This window comes from Topomyia yanbarensis, chromosome 2, assembly GCF_030247195.1.
Source record: "Topomyia yanbarensis strain Yona2022 chromosome 2, ASM3024719v1, whole genome shotgun sequence".
Taxonomy (NCBI): Eukaryota; Metazoa; Arthropoda; class Insecta; order Diptera; family Culicidae; genus Topomyia; species Topomyia yanbarensis.
In genome coordinates this window covers 350643112-350660715 of record NC_080671.1, presented here as the reverse complement: position 1 = coordinate 350660715, position 17604 = coordinate 350643112, and the positions used below count along the sequence as shown (strand labels likewise).

The following is a 17604-nucleotide window of genomic DNA, read 5'->3' as shown; positions in this document are numbered from 1 at the left end:
AAAACACATGTCGTCGCTGTTGTGCTATCTTATGACAAACGCCATTTTGGGGTAAACTGAGTTAGATATGCCACATTACTTGTTTGAAAAATCTCCACAAAGTGGCGATTTCAGAATTTTGAAATTCTACTTGGTTACTTAGATATTGCGAGAAACATAATGAGAAATTGTGAGTTTTTTGCTTCAAATCACTGTATCTAGGGATTTGCTCAAGTTATATTGAAGTTTTAGATGTTTTTATGTGTGAAAATGTCTGAGGAACACAATGGCATAAACATTTTCAAAAGAAAATTACAAGAGTTGTGAGAAAAACACAGTTTTAGTTTTAAATTGGAAATAAAGGATGTTTGGCAACACTGTAACCAAAAATAACAATTTTTTCTAGATTCCCTGACTCATTTCCTTCAAAATGCATTTCACCGATTGTTTATAGACCATATGAACGCAAAAATATGAATAAAAGTTAAAAATTGATGATTTTTTTCTATGGAAAATTTTCTATGCACGATTATGACACCTCATACAATTTTTGTCATCAATACACGCCTATGACACGTGTGAGTGCGACTTTTGTTTACATTCATAGTAAAAACTCGCAACATAGTCAACCGATCTTCGTAATATTTGAGAGATTAATGCAGAATAGATAGAAGCATCAATTGTCTTCTTTGGATTGTTTATAGCATTTACAAGTCTCAAGATATTCAATCTCAAACTTTAAAAATCGTTTTTCTCGAAATGTGCTAAATGGCGCTTGTCATAAGATAGCACAACAGCGACGATGTAACATGCAATCAAACTCGTCTAAATGCAACAAATGTTGTGTATTTACCATTAACGACAATTGCATGCTGTTAGACTTTCATCATGCTATGCTGGCCGGGAATGGATGACTCACGTGTGTCGGTAAATTCATTGTACCCTAATTTGTCCAATCCGACTTTCCCGAATGAATAGAAACAAAGAATTTTCTATCTCCGTCACACCAACCTACAATGGTGTGTCATTTTATGCTTAAGTGCAGGTAACACGGTTAAAATAACGATGACTAACACACGCCTCCAATTTCATTTTCACACAACGCACACGTTACTTCAACCGATCTGGGTAGCATTACGGAAGAAAAATTTAATTTCTTGCAGCAATCAATGTTTCGATTGATAACTGCAATGCTAAATTCTACCTCCATGTTGAAGCTTTTCAAACTGGGTGGGAATTAGCTAACATAATTTTAATGAATTTAAAGTTTAATAATGACTTTAAATAATCATCTAATTTTTTAAATTGGAATGCTCGCTCATTAAATATGAATTTTTCAACTTCTTGAGGATACATAAAATGCATGTGCAGTTTGAGAGCGTCCATAATTTTAATCTCAACGTTGTGAACCCTATTGAAAACAAAGTCTTACAAAAATATAAAAACGTTTCAAACTAAATATAGTTAAGATAGAACTTTTAACACTCTTCTTAAAAACCTTCCCGAAATTACCATGAGATACTTGGTCAAAATATTGAACAAATGTTTTGAATTAGCATACTTCCCTGAGAGACGGAAAAATGCCAAGGTTATTCCTATTCTGAAGCCAGATAAAAATCCAGCAGAAGCATCTAGCTATCGACCAATTAGTTTACTCTCTTCTAGCAGTAAATTTTTCGAAAAAATATCCTAACTAGAATGATGTCATATGTCAATGAGAATTCTATTTTTCCCCGAGCAGCTTGGATTTTATATTGGACATTCAACTACTCATCAACTTGTTAGAGTAACTAACATGATAAAGGCAAATATCTCAGAGGGTTATTCCACTAGAGTTGCTCTTCTAGATATTGGAAGAGCTTTCGACAGAGTTTAGAACAAAGAATTAATTGCCAATATGTGGGATTTCAATTTTGCAATTTACATAGCTAAGATAAATTAAAATTATCTTACTAACCGTACTCTACAGGTATCTTATCAGAATTGTAAACCTAATAAGCTACCCGTTAGAGAAGACGTCCCTCAAGGGTCAAGCGTCGAACCAATCGTATATAATATTTTTACCTCTGATCTTTGAAACCTACCTGCAGACTGTAAAAAGTCATTTTTCTATGACGATACTAGCATCTCTGCCACAGACAGGAGTCGAATTATCTGCAGTCGACTGCAACGAAGCTTGCATATTTTCAATGATTACCTGAAACAGTATTTGGTGTAGGAGGGAGTTTGATGAAAATCGTTGATTTAACGCCAAAATCCTTCACGTGACTAACAAGGTTCAATTTCTGTATCCAGTAGACGGTAGTTAAAACAAATCGGGTCTTTTTCCGTAAGAATGAGATCACCGAGCATTTCTTCAGATTTACACACATGCGGTTCGTGCTACACCAATCAGCGAATGTTTCAAACTCTTGTTGGAGTAATCTGCAATGTTCAGTAGAGCGGATGAGTAGAAACATCTTGGGATCGTCTGCGAAGGACAGGCGTGGAATCTTCTGAACTAGATGAACGTCGTTGAAGTAAAGCAGAAACATCAACGGTCCCAAGTGACTTCCCTGGACGATGAAATAAATGTGGGTGCCTCAGAATCTCCTATGACAATCACAATTTCTCGATCTATAAGATAGGATCGAAACAACTGCAGAAAACTACCGTTGATACCATATCTCTTGTATGTAGGATGTTAGGCATAACAGGTTAGTCGCAGTCGAACGCCTAGACGTGAAGCCACTTAGGTACTGCTTGCAGTGAGCCTGAAGAGGTTCCATAATCACCAACTCGAACAACTTCGAGACAGCACTCAATGAAGTGATTCCGCGGTTATTGTTGGCGTCTCGCTTATTTCCCTTTTTGTGGACTGGTAACATGTTCGCGGACTTCCAGCAAAATGGAAAAATGCCATTGGTAATAGATGCTCTAAAGATGTGAACAAGTGGAGCCACTAAAACGTCGATGTACCTTTTCAAAAGTACTGAAGGGAAACCGTCGGGTCCCGGATTGAAGGACGATTTAAGCCGCCGACAAGCTCTGGTAATCATTATTTCATTGACATCGAAAACAACTTAGAGTTTGGCTCACGGCCGGAACTGGACTAACAGCAAGTTTAATTTGATCAACCGCCAAGGTCTCATCTGTAAACCTATTCGCGAATTTTTCCGAAAATAGTGTGCACATATCATGGAATGTGGTAGCTGTCCGGCCATTGAAAGTCATGGACGACGGCAATCCTGATTCCTTGCGCTGCTCATTCGCATATTTCCAGAAACAATGTGACTTGAGATTTCGCTGAATGTTTTCCTGATATCGAAAGAAACAATCTTGACTGGCTCTTTTATAAGCATTGTGTGTTGTGTATCGAATAATTAAAAGGCACAGTTTAGTTTCCACCTCTTTATTCTACGACTGTCTCTCGAGAACTGACTCACGCATCGTTTACAGGAAACTTCCTTACACACTAGTTCGCTACCAACTTAACAACTAACAATAGTAATAATTTATAATATAACATTTTGTTTCAAGATAATCATAGGGTTCTGTATTAGTACACATATATATCATTTCTCCCCTTTTAGCTGAATATTTGTTTACATTTAATAAGTGATATTTGTTCTTCTTCGATTGGATTTTTGACTCATGCTAAAAAATTCTGTTTGTTTACGTTTGCGTTGCGATCTTCTTAAATTTGAGAAACCGGTCCATTTGTTTCTATTGTATCTTTTCCTATTAAGACTATTTCCACCCGTGATGACTTGGTTTTTCGGTGGTAACACTGTACTGGGGACAACTGCTATATTAGGATGAAATTTATCACTCAAATTAGATTTCCTTAGCGCTGACATATGAACTATTCTAACACAATCATTAATCTCAATTTTATACAACGTTTTTGATATCTTCTCCAATATTCTGGCTGGTATCCATTTAAAAAATGTTTTGTGGTGATTTCTGTATAATACCTTCTCGCCTTTTTCAAAAATACTTACAGAGTTTAAAGTAGTTTTCTCACTGTCAAACATATTTTTTGTATTTTCGTTCGTTCTAAATGTTTGCACTTCATTTCTAACCTTAAGTTTGTCAATTAAGGTGTTTGGAGTAAACCGGAACACTGCATGGGAAGGAGAAATTCCAGATATAGCATTTGGGGTATTACGGTATTTAAATAGAAAATTATCAATTTGTTCTTGAATTGTTAGTTTGTTGAATTTCGAATCCAGTAAGAAACGCTTCAATGAGTTTTTGACGGTCTGGACACCTCTTTCCGCCAATCCATTTGACTCCGGGTGGTAGGGAGGAGCTTTTGTAACTTTAATCCCCTGTCTATAGCAAAATTGAATAAAGTTTTCAGAATTAAATGGCGGCCCATTATCTGAAACAAATTCTCGTGGCAACCCAAATGTAATTATGAATCTTCGAACATGTTCTATCACTGTGAAAGCTTTAGATGAAGCTAATAGACATACTTCAATCCATCGACTATAAGCATCAACCATTATTAGAAACGTATACTTTCCAAAGTAAAACAAATCAAGATGGACCCGTTCCAGTACGGTCCTTGTTTGTGGCCACGGAACAAATGTTTTAGAATTTGCCTTTTGCGTTTGCTGGCAAGCTAAGCATCGGCTTACAAAGGTTTCAATATCATCATCAACTTTTTTCCACCAAACATACTGTCTCGCTAATATTTTCATTCTAACTATGCCAATGTGACCATCATGCAATAGTTCTAGTACTCTTTCGTGCAATACTTCTGGAACAACTAATCTGTCTCTGTACATTAAACAGCCATTTTCAATTGAAAAGCTAGTTTGAAGTTTTATATAGTAATTCATTTCGTTATTCGAGCGGCTCAATTTGGGCCACCCTGATTGGCAGTAATCCAAAAGCTTTTTCGTTAACTCGTCACTTCGATAGCATTGTTTTATCGTTTCTATATCTAAGGGTAACTCATTTGTTAAATTTAGTGTTTTAATTTGATCTACTCCCGTAGTATCGTCCAAAGGTAACCGAGATAATGCATCGGCATGCTTCATTCTGGAAGATGGCTTATATTTTACAGTGTAATCGTACATAGTTAACTGAACAGCCCATCGCTGCAGTCGTGCAGCCGCAACTGCATTTTTACATTTTCTTGGGTTCAAAATCACTTGGAGTGGCTCATGATCGGTGTGTAGCTCAAAAGAGTAGCCAAAAATATACTTATGGAATCGATTAATTGCAAACATGATCGCTAAAGCTTCACGATGCAATTGGGAGTAGTTTTTCTCTGAGGGAGAAAGAGTGCTTGATGCAAAAATGATCGGCCTCTCCTCTCCGTTTACTTCATGTGAGAGAACTGCTCCTACCCCGTATGGAGACGCGTCACATGATACTATAAGCTTTTTCGTAGGATCGTAAATTTCAAGCAATTTATTAGAGAGCAGCAGTTTTTTACTCTGCTCAAAAGCACGCTGACCTTCAATTGACCATTCGAACTTAACGTCTTTCTTTAAGAGATCGTATAGTGGTCTCAAAAGAGAGCTCACATTTGGTAAAAACTTCGAATAGTAATTCAGCAATCCCAAATATGATTGTAGTTGAGTTACATTAGATGGAGAAGGAGCTTTTACAATAGCCTCCACTTTCTCAGCACATGGACTAACTCCGTTTGCACTCATCGTGTGTCCGAGGTAATTTACACTCGGCGTAAAAAAACTGCATTTGCTAAGATTCACATGGACGTTGTAATCATTCAGTCGTTGTAATACCTTTTTAAGATTCTCAAAACACTCTTGAAAATCTTTTCCTCCGATCAATGTATCATCAATGTATGATCTCACATGTTCTAATCCTCCTAATACCTGATCAATGACTTGTTGAAAGGCGGATGGTGCGCTTTTCACACCGTAACACAATCTTTGAAACTCGTACAACCCCTTATGAGTATTAATGGTTAAATACTTTTTCGAATTATCCGACAATGCAATTTGCTGATAGGCACCCCTAAGATCGAGAACACAGAATACCTTACACCCCGAGAAGCTGGCTAAAATATCATCTACCCGAGGTAAGGGGTAGTGCTCAGTCTCCACAAATGCATTTATTGTTCTTTTGCAATCGACACAGACCCGCACAGACTTTCCATCCGATTTTGGAACAACCACAATTGGGCTTGCATACCTACTATATTTAACCTGTTTCAAAATTCCCGCTGCTACCATTTTATCAATTTCTTGTTCAACCGGCTCTCGCATTTTTAATGGTAATTGGTAAGCTTTATGAAATACCGGAGTATGCTCCTTCATTACAATGTCGACTTTGAAGTCTTTTATGGGTGCACTCATGTCTTCATCTAAAGCCCTAGGAAATGAGTCTCTTAAGGCTCTCAAGAACTCACTTGTGTTTTCAGTTACCAAGCGTTCAGTAAAGAAATCTAGATTCAATTTTGTATATCCCACCTTATTCTGCTTTACTGCGTTATCATAACCGAGTTCCTCTTCAATATTAAGCAATCTCTGCTTCCATCCTGGGTATAACACATTTAACCAAGATCTTCCAAACAGTGCTTTGAATTTGTATTCTGATTTAATAACACTCATCTCTAAACTAACGATTCGCTCACTGTTAGGAAAGTTCACTCGGAATTTACCCACACCCAACGATCTAAACTTTTGCCCAGTAATCACTTGAAAGGATCTCAACTCAGGTTTGAGCTCAATATAACCAAATTTTTCAAGATATTCATCTTCCCCGATTATTGTTTTACATGCGCCACTATCGACTTCCATACTCACATTCTTGCCTTCAATTTGCACCGATAGCGTCAAAGGGGTCTCAGTTTCACCTACCCAATGAATGCTACTAATCAAATTAGAGTCATATTCACTACTCTCATCGTTATCTCTCTCTTCTACTAAGTTAACACTTCTCGTTCTACACTGGTTTGCAAAATGGCCTTTCCTTTGACACTTATAGCACGTGCTTCGAGCCGCTGGACACTCATTTTGCACATGGTTAGATCTTCCGCACTTGTTACAATTTTTAACAATTTCTCTGGTATGCTGCTTCCCGCTAGCTTTACGATTCAATAAGGCGTGCCCTAGGGGCTCACTATCCCCCTGCCTTTTCGGTTGCACATAGTTAACACTGTGATTCCCTTTTAAGCGCGATTCTTCGGTATCAGCTAATTCCATTCCTACCGCAATTTTGAAAGCTTGGTCGAAGTTCAAATCTTCTGATAGAAGCCTCCTACGTATTTTGACGTTATTGATCCCTATGATGAATGCATCACGGAGGGCATCCGACAGGAAGTTTCCAAAATTGCAGGTTTGAGCTAAATGCTTAAGTGCTACTGCATATTCGGAAACCGGCTCGTTGAATTTCTGTTTCCTCGTGTACATCTTATACCGTTCAGCACCAACAATTACCATAGGTTTAAATTGGTAAAGGAGTTTTTCAACGATTTCGTCAAAAGTCTTGTCGCAGGGATCCTCTGGACTAAACAATGAGTCCAAAATCTGGAACGTATCGTTGCCCATGATCGTTATGAACACAGCCGATTTCAGATTTTCTGGAATTCCGTTGGCCAGGAAGTACATCTTAATACGCTTAATGTACACCTCGAAATCATCACCTGGTTTGAATGGCTCCATCCTTCCTACCGAAGTCATCCTGGAATTTGTTTCACTACTTCCCAACAACGTCTGTGCTTTAGAATGTTGTGGGATGGACATTTTCCACACTTTCCTCGATCACGTTTTTTTTGCACACACGTGGGTTACTTAACCTCGTCGCCAATATCTGTTGTGTATCGAATAATTAAAAGGCACAGTTTAGTTTCCACCTCTTTATTCTACGACTGTCTCTCGAGAACTGACTCACGCATCGTTTACAGGAAACTTCCTTACACACTAGTTCGCTACCAACTTAACAACTAACAATAGTAATAATTTATAATATAACATTTTGTTTCAAGATAATCATAGGGTTCTGTATTAGTACACATATATATATATATATATCAGTTGAGACTGGCGTAATAGTTTCTAAGTGGGATTGTGCGATACTAAGTAAACCTCCGCAAAGCAGCTCGATCAATAGACTTCAGCCGTCGAATCGTGCTCGTTTGCCAAGGAGGGCCGGTTTGTTGATTAACTTTCTTTGGGACGTGTCTGTCAATTACATCATTCAAAACATTAGAAAATGCTTGAATTGCGCTATCAATATCTTCTGGGTCCAGAATATTAGGCAATCGAGGCTGGATCGATACTGCGATGATCAGCTTTATGGAAGTCGTATGAAACGAACCGGAGAAACATCGACATCGTGCGCCAGGGTTTGATCTATCGTAGCGATCAATGGAGGATGATGTGCAACTGGTTTCATTAGAGGAGAGGGAGCCATTACTACAGATGTAGCAGAAACCTGATCGCTGACAAAATAAAGATCAAGATGAAGGTTATTCTCGTTGGCAATAAAATTAATTTGCAGTTGCTGAACTGTAGCTGTTACGAAGCATCACCGCCCCTGAGTGAAGAACGGAGTGATCGGAATCCATCCATTGTGGGAATATTTCCATGAAATACTGGGAAGATTGAAATCTCCTAGTATGATGATCTGGTCAACCGATTTAGCATCTTCGAGGATAATGAAAACTGAGCTGCAGTGTGCGTCCACATATTTGATGTCACGGGCTCGATCGGCTGGAACGTACAACGCATGCAAGTGTAACTTACGGTCGCCAAGCTCGATTATCGTCCAGACCTGCTCGGAACAATCCCAGGTAGTTTTCTCGATAACTCGTGCCTTCAAACTGCGACTAACTGCTACTAACGCACTACTTCCAGTAGATTTTCAGCCATTTTATGGTTCCGGTCGCAACGAAAAATCTCATATCGAATACCGAACACTTGACAAGAAAGCATGTCATCGTTTAACCACGTTTCGACGAAGACGATAATGTCAAAGCTCTTATCGGAGACTGCAAGTCGAAATTCCTCAATGGTTGAATTAATACCACCAACGTTTTGGTAGTATAACAGCAGCTTTACCCGTCGTTGACCAAGGCTGGAAATCGATGGGCTTTGAGGTCAGCAATAGCTCACAAATGCATTATACGTATCTGCTTCAGGTTTGCAGAAGACCCCTCGTCCCTACTCCACCACAGGACCAGGACGGCTGCTAGTCGCTGGCTGGATGGGCTCGACTGTGATGGGGGAATTAAGGGCTTCCTCACGACTGGTGGCAAATATGCGTCCCGGTGATCGAAGAGACGAGATTTCGTGGGATGTATGCAATGCAGCTGGACTAGGTACCTCTCGTAAACAGCTGTGGGTTGCTGGCAGGAAAAACGGAATCTGGTGCTGATACGAAGCAACTAATGGTGAACTGGAATCGGTGAACATTTCCGCGCTTAACCTATTCGAAATGGATACCACCAGTCCTGGATGTATACTTGCCGCGGTAAGAAGTTTGGAAGACCCTTTTTCCGCTCCCTCACACAGGACCGGGACGAGTGGTGGACACTGGCTGCAGTAGCTGGGCTGTGACGGGGGGATCGAAAGCTTCCATAATACAAGCGGTGGTGCATCCTGGTATCCTATTAGCAGAAATCTATCCAGCTTTGGTTGGTCGAAATCAAATTCCCGAACGAGTACTCCAATCGGCCAAGTAGACGCTTTGAGTGTAGTGTCCTTTAGTTAGCTCGGAAGCTCAACTCGAAACGAGACGAAATTGAGTTTCGTGAAATCTTTTTTAACCAACACAATTGCTTTGGGCACGTCGCTTATTTCCAGGCATTCTTGGGTTATAGCAGAGTAAAGCCATGTCAAGTGATCCTCGAATTTTTCGCAAAATCACCGATTTTCATGAGATATATTTTATTGTATAGGGATTATGGTAAATAGCTTTTGGTATAAATATTTCGTTAAAACTCCTTTTTTCCTTTGAGATATTAACCCTTAAACTTTATTGCATGATGAAATTGTAAAATTTATATCTCAAAACCTACTGAAGATAATTGAATGAATTTTTGTACACTTATGGAATGATATTTACACTATCTCATAAAAATAATTTTACAATATAATTATGTGAATAACGGTACTTTGCATCTACTTAAAAATTTCAATTGTATTTTTTCTTGTGTTCTTCACGCTAAAAAATTTCAAAAGGTATGTCAAATTACGCGTCAATCTCTCACCTTCAATAATCTGTATTGATAATTTTTCATTTTTGTTTCTATCGAGAGTTATGGATGATTTTGTAACGATGCGTACCTTCAACGCACGGCTCACTTTGATGCAGCCCGCGAGAACTTACATATTGGCAACGCCGCATGTCCCAACGTCCTACTGCGCATCGCGTAGGAAACGTGCATCGCATGACTAAATGAAATCACATCTCTAGATTGGTGCAAAAGAACAAACTTTTATATACGGATTATCAAAGGTTAATGTTTTCTGGATATTTTGAGATACTTTTAGATTTTTTTTGACCGAAGTGCACAGCAAAAACAATTTTGTTTAATGAATACTTTTTTATTATAATTTAACGTTACTAGGAATTAAACTGTATCGCAAAGAACAGAAACATAACTTATATAATACGCTTATGTTATTGCCATCTTCGAAGACACTTTTGTTATGGCATTTTCGTTTTTGACAGTGTACACCAGTATTGTCGGGGCTATACTCATTCAAACTTCAGTCTATCTCTTTTTTTCACTATACCGGTGTATACCAGGTTAAAAACGAAAACGTTATTAGTCGATGTTTCGTCCGAATTCATTACTAGTCTACAGCATTTTACAGGAAAATGGAACATTTTATGAAAACAGCATTTTACTTCGCTTGTTTATGTCCACTGAGTGATCTTACTTATAAACTACGAAGTGTCTTGCGAAAAAAAAATTACTTTGAATCTGTTTTTCAATCGCATTGGCGTGTTTTCTTTATCGCTATTGCTTCTGTCAATTCTGTTAATTAGTGGTTTTCCAAGTTCTAGCAAGATATTATTTACTTCATCAAATTTCAGTAAATCATCAACGATTTATAATTCAAAATCTTCATTACTTTTTTAACGAAATACAGTATTCGGTTGGTCGAACCATATTTATAACATAAAAACAAAGAATGTTTTTTGAGCAAATATACTGTGCTAACACCTAGACAGAACCAACTGACGATAAAGAGTGGTAAAATATGTCAATTTGCAAAAAAAGTCATATACATGCAGATTCAAAAATGCCCATTGCTCAAGTTTGCACAGCAACTGCCAACATCCGAGCGCGCCGGTTTGAGAGTTTGAATGACAGAAAATTAAATAATTCCTGAAAAATATAACACTAAAAATCATGCAAATTACTCGGAATATGTTCACCTTTAAACATCCGCACAGAAAAGCTTATCTTTTTGCTCTAATATCGAAGATGGCAATTTTGGACATAAGATACGCTCTGCCAAAGCGATACGCAGTAGGACGTTGCTACATGCGGCGTTGCCAATATGTAAGTTCTCGCGGGCTGCATCAAAGTGGGCCGTGCGTTGAAGGTACGCATCGTTACAAAATCATCCATAACTCTCGATAGAAACAAAAATGAAAAATTATCAATACAGATTATTGAAGGTGAGAGATTGACGCGTAATTTGACATACCTTTTGAAATTTTTTAGCGTGAAGAACACAAGAAAAAATACAATTGAAATTTTTAAGTAGATGCAAAGTACCGTTATTCACATAATTATATTGTAAAATTATTTTTATGAGATAGTGTAAATATCATTCCATAAGTGTACAAAAATTCATTCAATTATCTTCAGTAGGTTTTGAGATATAAATTTTACAATTTCATCATGCAATAAAGTTTAAGGGTTAATATCTCAAAGGAAAAAAGGAGTTTTAACGAAATATTTATACCAAAAGCTATTTACCATAATCCCTATACAATAAAATGTATCTCATGAAAATCGGTGATTTTGCGAAAAATTCGAGGATCACTTGACATGGCTTTACTCAGCAACAATCTTCTACACTGTTTCTGTTTCTGTTTGTCTGATTTCTTGTTAAATGGCTCTAGTGCCACAGACAGCGGCGGAAGTAGCGCATAATTCGCGCGACTTCGTTTTGGAGTGGACAGGTCCCCCGGAAGCCGCTTGACAAACAGCACCCTTTGAGCTACAGAGCCAGATTTAGTCAGAAAGTGAGTCTCAATGTGAAAAAATACGAAGAGGAGGAAGGAAAGATAGAAAAAAATAAATTGGAAAAAAGTTAAAAATAAAATAAATAAAAGAAAGAACGGGAAAAGAAAATAGAACAAGAAGAAACGAGAAAGAAAACAAGACGGCGCCGGTGGTTGAGTGGTAAGCGTGACCGCCACTCATTCCAATTTGCCTGGGTTCCAGCCGAGGTCGTTGAGATTTTTCTGAGGTGGCCTCAGAAGAAGTGATCCAACTTCTATACTCTTACTAGCAAAAATATCCTCCTGTGATACTTGTGGAGTGCGCAGTAGTATATACGGATTCTAGCAAAAGCATGTATCGGACTAACCATTCCTTCCGCGATCTACGTTCGGGCCTGGCCGGCGTCGGTATTGATCAATATTTTAGGACTACCAGGAGTTGCACATTGAAAGATGTTTCGCTATTCCCAAGCATAATTACCTACTTATTCTCTGTTCAACTTCAGCTAGTCCAGATCGATAACGGAGTAGCAGCCAGGGGAGGTCGCACAAGCTCAAGCTCAAGGAGCAGCGGAATCGGATTACTGCACCCATTTGTTGAAACAGCAAACACAATCGTCACACAACCAGTACAGATTCTTGTTGAAGTTGAACAACAAGTCTAGTGCGGATCGCTGCATACCAGGAATACAACTGCGGTGGTAAAGCGATCCGCAACGGCCTCGGCATGCAATTCTCTCAATTCCAATGGCGGGAGAATCGCATAACTTGCAACTCATGCTCATGGTTGCTTTCAACCCGCACTATGTCCGCCTATTGAGTTATGATGTACCCCCAAAGACTCACTATCATCCGCCCAACCCCCAACATTTCGAAAACAAGAAAAATGTTTTTGAAATGCTGCACTTTTATACGGAAACCGACCGAACAAACCAACACTCCCCGTATCGCCAAAACAGAACTAGTTATTTCCTTTTCACCTCAGTTTACTGTGTTTTAGACTGTTTATGTTTTATTTCTTTAGGTTAGGATTCGGCGTTTCAGTCTGTTTTTAATAAAGAACTCCTGTATGTTATCTTCTTCCAACGTTTCGGTCCTTATTGGACCTTTCTCAAGGAATCGAAATTTTGGTATTCTCTTGTCGGTTAGTTCTTGCTAAACGCATAGCTGTCAAGTTCTGCCTAAGTTTCTGTTGAAAATTGTTTGTATCAACGATTTAATTTTGGACCACGATTGGCGTCACTGCACAACTTTATCAAGATTTCCGTTTTCTAAGCTACTTCACACCTTAAAGATAGTCATTGTCACTGTCCCTTAACTGAACGATATAAAAAATCGTTCAGTTGGAAGTTTATCAACATTCTAATGTCTCTCAAAGAAGTGAAATAAAAGCAATAGTTGTTATGTTATAGTTGGAGGCACTCAAAAACAAGCAAGACAAAAGCAATATTCCTATACCTCTATAATTATTGAGATTTTATGGTACGTGTAGAAGGGTTTCTGTCCCCAAATGTAATCCTCTATTTCCACCCATGAAATTCTTAATGATGAATTAAAAACACTATATACATAATCACATTTCTAATTCGATTGCAAATGACACGAGTAATTATACCAGAAGCAAAGCGAAAGCTAAATCTTTTGCCAGCAAAATCTCACTGATTTTAGTAAGTATGCAAAAGCAAAACAAAATAAACATTGCTTTCGGCTGGGTTAATATGTCAGTAATAAATTGAATTTGTATGTTCATGATTATATCTAGCATAGCATTCTTCATTAAAGATAATATCAGTTTAGTTGGTAAATTTTGACCGAAACATACAATACAATAGTACCAAAACAGATTGATACAATAGTAATGGTTCCATTTTCTCTTTACTCTCCTTCCAGCTCTCAGGAACGGATTCCCTCCATGAACGAACGGATTAAAAGTGATCGTGGGACGAACTACAAGAGTAAGTTTCCAGTGACTAACGGTCTCCTCATTGACATAGTAAACTACTCTGTTCATGGAGTTCGATTCAAACATTTTCGAAATTAGCGCCACAAACTGTACAGTACATATGTAGAACCTTTTTATTGAGAATTTTAAAGACTGTTAGAAGTGTTCTCTACTGCTGCTACTTTTCACAGTTACTGCAGTCAGCGAGCCGTGTCACTGAAGGAGACCGTAAATTTAATGTTATACCACTTTGTTGACAGACCATAATCCGTTTAATGTGGTAAGGATTTTATTAAGTGCTTTCTCGAATACTTTTTCATCTTCTTTTGTGCCTCTGTGATGAAAACATAAAACCTTCATTCTCACTCTACCACCAACCGTTTCAAAGCTATGCATATTTTTATTTCTTTCTATCATTCAACAATACTTTGTACAAATGGTAATTTTTTCAACTCAAGAGAATTTCTCTCATCTTTTAAGCCGCCATGTGGTCGGTTTAACGCACGCGACTTGCTTTTACTGTCGGTTAATGGGTAATGAAACTGCAACTGCATGACTTCTTTTGCAATTTTTTCTTTATTTTCAGGGGAAAGTGAAATAGCAAATTCTGCTACGATGACATCAACGTCGGTAGCAGCGATGACAGGCCCGGCGATATCCCCCAACTCCACCGGTAGCAACGGAGGCACTCCTATGGCCAATAGCTCCAGCAGTCACACCGGTTCCAGTATGTTCCAGCCGTCATTGGTGAGTCCCTCGACCGGTCTTTCCCCGTACAGCATAAGTTCGCACAACAACCCAGCAATGCTGGGTCAACCGTACGCGACGGAACCGAGCGGATTTGGACCTATTTATCACCATCACCATCATGGTCACAGTTCATTTTCCCCACACCATGGGTCGTATATGAGTTCGTTTGATAAATACGACAAATACAAAATAGTACCGACAACGCCACCGCATCATACGAATCACACGGTGGCAGCGACAGCCGCATACGGTGGTCATTATCAGGGATTCTACGGCACCCCTAGTCCCAGTCATCATCAGTTGATGAGGCAGAATAATAGCTGCATAGATTATGTGCAAAGATAAGAATATTTGTTATCACAGATCCGTGTAAATAGTTCTTAACATTTTGGATAGACGTTTAATGTGATTAATCTATGCTGTATCTCGCTAGACTGCTTCAACTGTAACCAAAAAAAAATAATCCAAAGAATCAAGTGCCATAAAATAGTTTCTAATATGTAATTTATTACCTTTAATTTATATTTGTCATTAGAAATCATAAATTAAAATAATTACTGTAGAAATCAATTCTTCTTGATCCGAAATTCTGTAGATCCACCAAACAGCAAGAAATTTATAGAACGATTTACTCCTTTAATTGAAAAACACGCAACGTTTTTTTTAATTTGGTTTTAACATTTGGGTCATTCAGCTCTTTTGCGGGTTAGAAAAATTTCTTTAGAAAAATCTCTAACCCTATGTGCAGGGTTGGGAATTGAACCCAGTTCTTGCAGCATCTTGAAAGATACATTTGGCTTCAATTTAAATATTTGAACAAACTTGATTAGATATTTAGTCTTTTGACTTGATTTCGATTGAGAATCCTGATGGACCGTTTCAAAATTAATATAAAGATGATGAATAGAAAAATAATTCTATGAGATTTGGGTTAAAGTTTATTAACTTTTTGGATAAATTCGAGGACTTCATCGAACTATATAGATGCAAGGTTTTTCTTGTACTCAAATCACACCTTGGATTCAAAAGAAACAAATTTCACATAATCTAGGAATAAGGCGTCAAAGCCATTGACAAGTATTAATATTCTTTGAGAAGAAATACCGGAATCGCTATATGCTGAACAGAAATCGTAATATTAAATGAGAAATGAAGGTTTTGTCTATTATACGAGGGTAGGGAGCTCTATAATGAAGTAGATATAGGAAATGCCACCTTTACCCGAAAGAGGTGTGGCTGTTACTGTCTCCAAATTTCGAACATAGTTGAAAGTCTTCTTAATATATAGTCTTTGTTTTATCCTCTGTTGTGAGAGAAATATTCAATAGACAGATATAAATTACTTGGAGAATATACTGAATGTATGGCCTAGCGGGATGTTTTCTAGTTCGTTTTTTTGATGTGATCCGTGTTCAGCGAGTAACAACTACAGAATTCCTTTTTAAAGAGAATTTAGGTTTTGATACATTTTCCTAAGATTATGTGAAATGTGTCATTTTTGGAAATAAAATACGACTTGAGCACAAGAAAAACTCGGCATCTGCTGAATTGAATCGTCCTCAACAGATATTAATCAAACCTACAACTCAAAGAATTTCTTCATGTTCAATCATCTTTGTTTTAATGTTGAAAAGACAGGTTTCTCAATTAAAAGTGGCAATGAAATCTGTCATTTATTACAATGACTCGAATTGTTTAATTAAGCTCATTCAAATAGAAAGTTTTCAATTCAAGCCAGCTGCATTTTACCAAGCATGATCTGATCAGGAGGGAAGGTAGTTCTAGATTACATTAGCCATCCTTCAGAATGAGAAAAACAATTAAAAAGAAGATGTTGATTATATGATAGAAAAAATAAGATCCGTTTGCTATATTAATCAACATCTCAAAAAAGGTAAGATTATCATATGAGTATCGTCAACACTATACCTATACCTCCATGTCGATACAATATTATTAGGGTGGGTGCTCCTATAGTTGAGGTGTACCAATAGTTGCAGTAGTGGGTTATACGCCTAACTAAGGTACCAACCATCAACAAATATTTTTTATCGATTCATCACACTAAAATTATGCGACAATAAAACTGTTATCCTTGAAATTTGCTCAAATAACAATTGAAAAAATCGATTTTCTTCGAAATTTGGGCACCCTTGCACCTATCTAATGTACCTATAGTCCCATAAGAAATCAGTGGGATTTGCAACAATGGGAACCGACATTAGCGATTGCACCACTATTGGTACATGTGTTCCTAAAGTGGTTTTACAAGCGGTTTTAAATACGTCGATTTTTTAACAAAAGTTTTCCTTAAGCATGCGACTATTGGTACATCCACCCTAGTGCCCAAGAATCGGTGGAATCTGAAAATAAAATTCTTCTGTTTAAAAATGGGAATTTGTAAACACTTAAATTCATCTGAATGCACTTTCCAACTAAACTCAATTTTTTGCAAGTTCTTGTAAATCGACATCTTAACCAGTAGGTTTTAATAACATCCTCGGATGATTTGTAGTTTTCTATAAAGTCATAGAGAGTAGATTTTTTCATCAAATACTTACTTTTAGTAATATTTGAATGTCTATGGCAGCACCTAGTGACAAAAATGTGAACCAGGTTCATTGTAAAAACTAAGTTTTCAAACAGAAAACTTTGCAATAAAAAGATGTGCTAGATCCCCCGACCGATTATTTTGCGTTTGATTGCAAATGAAAGGGAACAGCCCCTCTTTCATATCCTGAAGTTTCACAGATGCCGATTTTTTGTGTATAAAGTTGTTC

At 37.7% G+C, this 17604-nt stretch overlaps 1 protein-coding gene across 1 annotated transcript in view; it reads left to right on the top strand.

Annotated features, from left to right (window-relative positions):
* The window catches only part of LOC131684235 (T-box transcription factor TBX10), an 84479-nt gene extending 69179 nt beyond the window's left edge, over positions 1–15300 (top strand). Inside the window, exons 6-7 of the mRNA XM_058966927.1 lie at positions 14023–14087; positions 14661–15300. Of these exons, the coding sequence (XP_058822910.1) occupies positions 14023–14087; positions 14661–15169 (574 nt within the window). The 3' untranslated portion in view covers positions 15170–15300. The remainder of the gene's footprint in view (positions 1–14022; positions 14088–14660) is intronic.
* The last annotated feature ends 2304 nt before the right edge of the window (positions 15301–17604 follow it).